The sequence below is a fragment of the Lutjanus erythropterus genome, chromosome 22, assembly GCF_056507025.1.
Source record: "Lutjanus erythropterus isolate fLutEry1 chromosome 22, fLutEry1.hap2, whole genome shotgun sequence".
Lineage (NCBI taxonomy): Eukaryota > Metazoa > Chordata > Actinopteri > Lutjaniformes > Lutjanidae > Lutjanus > Lutjanus erythropterus.
The window spans coordinates 29,576,503-29,582,173 of record NC_139338.1 but is presented as its reverse complement, the minus strand read 5'-3'; the positions used below and the strand labels follow the sequence as shown (position 1 = coordinate 29,582,173).

Genomic DNA, 5,671 nt, shown 5'->3' with positions numbered 1-5,671 from the left:
CGGTGGATTTGTGTTGTTGTGGGAGTAATGGGGGGTTTGGAGTCGGTGTGATTGAGTCTGTCTCGGTCTCTCTCCCTCTCCCTCTCCCTCTCCCTCTCTCTCTCCCTCTCCCTCTCCCTCTCCCTCTCTCTCTCCCGGGCCAGCAGGTTGGTGTAGTACTCCAGACTGTTCATGTCTGGCAGCAGCAGCTCTGTCGGCTCCAGGGGCAGCATGTCCTCCAGGTCATAGTCCTCATCCCAGGCCGGGAACACGTCCGGATGGGTGTGGCGTGTGTGCAGAGGAATGCTGGGGGTGGAGGAGGAGGGAGCGAGTGGAAGGCGAGAGGAGAGGGGGAGGGTAGGACGGGCCGGGAAAGCAGTATCGTAGGAAACCCAGTCCCCCCCCTCCCCGTCCTCGTCGTAGGGGTGGTGGGGCAACGGGGTGGCCAGGGCTAGCTCCTCGCCGTCCGGCACCATGAAGGACAGGGTCTCCAGGTAGTCTCCAGATCCCCAGGCCTCCTCCAGGGAGGGGCCTTGTTCCCAAGGGGGTGGAGGGGTGAGGGTGGGTTGGGCATGTGGGGGGAGGGGCGGGGGGAGGCTGGGGGACAGGAGGTCTGGAGGTCTCAGCAGGAGGTGAATCCCCTGAGCACCAGAGTCTGAGTCCTCCGCCGAGCCTGCACCACCACTGTTACCATGGTAACCAGAATCTGGCAGTGGGCTGGGGGCCGGGGGTCTTAAATGGGAGGAAGAAGAGGAGGGTGACGATAGTGATGAAGGATGTGACAGAGACTTTGCCGTCCTGTTGAAGTCCAGCACACCTGTTTGACAAAGAGAGGGGTTTAAATCCTTGATCCCGTCCCACAACAAGACACTGACCGAAACTAAAGACGCTGACCGAAACTAAAGACACTGACCGAAACTAAAGACGCTGACCGAAACTAAAGACACTGACCGAAACTAAAGACGCTGACCGAAACTAAAGACACTGACCGAACCTTAAGACACTGACCGAACCTTAAGACACTGACTAAACCTTAAGACACTGACTGAACCTTAAGACACTGACTAAACCTTAAGACACTGACCGAACCTAAAGACACTGACCGAACCTTAAGACGCTGACCGAACCTTAAGACACTGACCGAACCTTAAGACACTGACTAAACCTTAAGACACTGACCGAAACTAAAGACACTGACCGAAACTAAAGACGCTGACCGAAACTAAAGACACTGACCGAACCTTAAGACACTGACTAAACCTTAAGACACTGACCGAAACTAAAGACACTGACCGAAACTAAAGACGCTGACCGAAACTAAAGACACTGACCGAACCTTAAGACACTGACTAAACCTTAAGACACTGACCGAACCTAAAGACACTGACCGAACCTTGAGACGCTGACCGAACCTTAAGACACTGACCGAACCTTAAGACACTGACTAAACCTTAAGACACTGACCGAAACTAAAGACACTGACCGAAACTAAAGACGCTGACCGAAACTAAAGACACTGACCGAACCTTAAGACACTGACCGAACCTTAAGACACTGACTAAACCTTAAGACACTGACCGAAACTAAAGACACTGACCGAAACTAAAGATGCTGTCAAAACCTTAAGACCAGTCTTCCAGTCTTTATGCTAAGCTAACATAGCTGTTTCTACGGTTTCCAGTCGTAATACTAAGCTAAACTAAACAGCTGTTGACTAGAGCTTTAGATTTAAGCACACAGACATAAAAGTGGAACAGATGTAGAGAATTTCACTACGTTTAACTGTTGTGAAATGAAAAAAGTTTCCTGCTGTCACACAAAGCTGCTGACAGGATAAATCAGTTAAAACAATAAAATTATTTTTTATTTCTGTCATCATAGCATTTATTATCTCCTGCTGATTTTTTTTTTATTTGTGACAATAAAACTAATCTAGATTCAAACACAGTGACCTGTTTCTTCTTCCTGCTTCCTCTTTTTTCTGTTTCCTCTGCAGTCTCTTTAAACCTATTTGTCTTTGTGTCATCTCACACACACACACACACACACACACACACACACACACACACACACACACAGTTGCAGCCTTGACTGAGTCTCTCATCTGGTGCCTGGTTGCCGTGGTGACGCCGTGCTTTGCGGCAGCATCACGTGCTGAACGGAGAAGAATCATTGGTATTCAGGAGGCGACACCCTCAGAGTGGGATGGATGGATAGATAGATAGATAGATTGATAGATAGATAGATAGATAGATTGATAGATTGATAGATTGATATCCTATTAGGGCCATTGTGGGTAAAAAAAAACCAAATCTTTAATTATAGAGCTGAGTGATGGAGGTAATATTCTGAGAACAAGATAAATTTTTTCAAGGAGAAAACCCCAGATATTCTCTGAGATTACAAAATTGTAGAAATTATGTTATTTTTTGTTTAAAAAGTTTTTTTTTCTCCTCACTGTTGTACGGCTGCACAATTACTCCAAATATCACTGAAAGACAGAATCCAACAAATGTCACATCATCTCCATTTTAATAGTTTTTGTTTCTGTGAAAAAAAAAAGGATGTAGATCCATGCACCTTTTTTTCAATGGACAGTTTCTTAAATGTGAATATTTTCTGGTTTCTTTCCTCTCTGACAGTAAACTGAATATCTTTGAGTTGTGGACAAAATGAGACATGTGAGGACGCCATCTTGGACTTTGACCAACATTTTCTGATATTTCATGGAACAAACAACTAATCAATTAATGGAGAAAATGATCGATGGATTGGTTGATAATGAAAATAATTGTTACAGGAAAAATTTGACAAGTCTGACAGCATTGATTAATCGAGAAAATAATCAGCATATTGATCAACAATGAAAAGAATCATTACTTGCAGCTCTGATTGGCTCGATTTAGGCAGGAAATACACGTATAATATTTATATAAATGTACTGTTACATCTGATTTGCACTGATTTCACTTTCACTCCTCTCAGCCTTTATTCTCAGAATATGATAATAACCACATGGTCACATGATCACATGAGTTCATTACCATCATCACCACAAATTTTATTTTGAAGGGTTTGTGCCATGTACTTGAGATTAGAGCGACACAGAAATACAGCCTCTAATTGGTCAAAAGGCATCACGGTATTGTCAGCAGTGGCTAACAACATGCTAACAACAACAACAAGTTTTCAACACAGAAAAATATAAAATTAATCACAGAAGAGATTCAGTGTTGGATTTATTTGACAAAGTGTCCAAGAAGATGCTGCAGCTTAAGGCTGATTACAAGTTTCTCAGAGGCACACGGCTGCTACAATGTTGTAAAGCTAATGCTAATGTTAGCGTTAGCTTAACATCGTCGGGGTTAGGGTAACGCCGTTGGGGTTAGGGTAACACCGTCAGGGCGAGGGTAACGCCGTCGGGGTTAGGGTAACGCCGTCGCTGTGAGGGTAACGCCGTCGGGGCGAGGGTAACGCCGTCGGGGTGAGGGTAACACCGTCGGGGTGAGGGTAACGCCGTCGGGGTGAGGGTAACGCCGTCGCTGTGAGGGTAACGCCGTCGGGGTTAAGGTAACGCCGTCGCTGTGAGGGTAACGCCGTCGCTGTGAGGGTAACGCCGTCGCTGTGAGGGTAACGCCGTCGGGGCGAGGGTAACGCCGTCGGGGTGAGGGTAACACCGTCGGGGTGAGGGTAACGCCGTCGGGGTGAGGGTAACGCCGTCGCTGTGAGGGTAACGCCGTCGGGGTTAAGGTAACGCCGTCGCTGTGAGGGTAACGCCGTCGCTGTGAGGGTAACGCCGTCGGGGTGAGGGTAACGCCGTCGGGGTGAGGGTAACGCCGTCGCTGTGAGGGTAACGCCGTCGGGGTGAGGGTAACGCCGTCGGGGTGAGGGTAACGCCGTCGCTGTGAGGGTAACGCCGTCGCTGTGAGGGTAACGCCGTCGGGGCGAGGGTAACGCCGTCGCTGTGAGGGTAACGCCGTCGCTGTGAGGGTAACGCCGTCGGGGTTAGGGTAACGCCGTCGCTGTGAGGGTAACACCGTCGGGGCGAGGGTAACGCCGTCGGGGCGAGGGTAACGCCGTCGGGGCGAGGGTAACGCCGTCGGGGCGAGGGTAACGCCGTCGCTGTGAGGGTAACCGTCACTTCTGCTGCAGTTGTGAAACAACAAACAAGACTTTTGTTGGTGTTGAGAAGCTGCAGCTCTTATGAACTGAACTGTACATTTACAGTGACGGCCGACAGTCGGCTGCTCTCTCTTACCAACTATCACGCCGCCGCACTCACCTTCAGTCCTGTTCCTTAACGGAGCTACGCTGCTGACAGTCAGATTCAATTCAGGTCTAATGAAACGTAATTATTTGGGCAGTCGCTGTAAAATGTTGCTGTCGCAGCCCTACATAACTATCACCATTAAAAACACTCAGTCCTACATTTCCCATCATGCACCTGGACAGCATCTCCCTGCCTGGTAAACAGGCTGATGAGGACGAACCAGGACTGTCTCTTTAAAGATCAGCACTCACCTGCAGCAGGTGAGCTGGATGTTACCATGGAAACCAGTGTTCCAGCCACCAGCAGGGTCACAGCGAGGGTCCGTCTGCACGCTGTAGTTCTGGGGGGGTCCATTGTGGCGCCGGGGTCCAGAGGGGTCACAGGGTCCATTGTTATTCTCAGTGGGCCGTAGGTCCAATCCTGATCCAGGTACACAGAGACCAGGGCCCCTCAGGAGGACCTGGAGGACACGAGAGACACGTCAACATCAGAGAGGAGGACTACAAAGACCAGGGCCCCTCAGGAGGACCTGGAGGACACGAGAGACACGTCAACATCAGAGAGGAGGACTACAAAGACCAGGGCCCCTCAGGAGGACCTGGTCTCTGTAGTCGTCTGTCAGGAGAGATTCAGACTGAAGATCAGAAGAAACAGAAACACTTTGATTGGATCAACAGTTAAAAAGTAACTAATACTCTGAAGAATACTTTATACTTTTACTTAAGTAATTTTCTAACACCAGTCCTTTTACTTGAGTAGTACTGAGTACTGAGTAATACTGTAGTAATGTAACATTACAGATTTTCAGGACCACTGCAGTTAATCCATCAAATGATACATAAAGAGTTCAAATGTGACACAAATAAGATTTATTAATTATTTTTCACTTTCTGACATTCAGACACAGCAACAACATCCACATGTCAAACTGGCTCCTCCCTCCTGGACAGCATCAGTCTGTCTGTGGCGTCTGTGACCAGCAGGGGGCAGCATCCACCCATCACTCACTGTTAACGGGGGATTCTTATTCAATAAAGCTGTTTACATTGTTCTTCTTCTACTGTTGCTGTAAACTGTCTCACCTGCTCTGCACTCTGCAAAACATCGAAATCAATTTGATCACAGCTGATCACCCTGTTCCCTCTACTGAACTGATTTCTAACTACCAATTGATTATTAATCAACTAAATAATCATTTTATAATTATTTGTTTTGAAAATAAAATTCCAAATTTTCTGATTTCAGCTTCTTAATGTGAATATTTCCTGTTTTCTTTCCTCTCCAACAGTAAACTGAATGTCTTTGAGTTGTGGACAAAACAAGACATTTGAGGACGTCATCTTGGACTCGACAATTTGTCGACCAAACAACTAATCGATTAATGGCAAAATCACTGCCAGATTGATAGTTGAAAAATATTCA

At 47.3% G+C, this 5,671-nt stretch overlaps 1 protein-coding gene across 1 annotated transcript in view; it reads right to left on the bottom strand.

Annotated features, from left to right (window-relative positions):
- Nucleotides 1-2,152, bottom strand: part of svopl (SVOP-like) — a 10,054-nt gene extending 7,902 nt beyond the window's left edge. The window contains exons 1-2 of the mRNA XM_084711522.1: nt 2,053-2,152; nt 141-796 (exon numbers count right to left, since the gene is read on the bottom strand). Of these exons, the coding sequence (XP_084567648.1) occupies nt 141-796; nt 2,053-2,152 (756 nt within the window). The remainder of the gene's footprint in view (nt 1-140; nt 797-2,052) is intronic.
- Nucleotides 2,153-5,671: the final 3,519 nt, after the last annotated feature.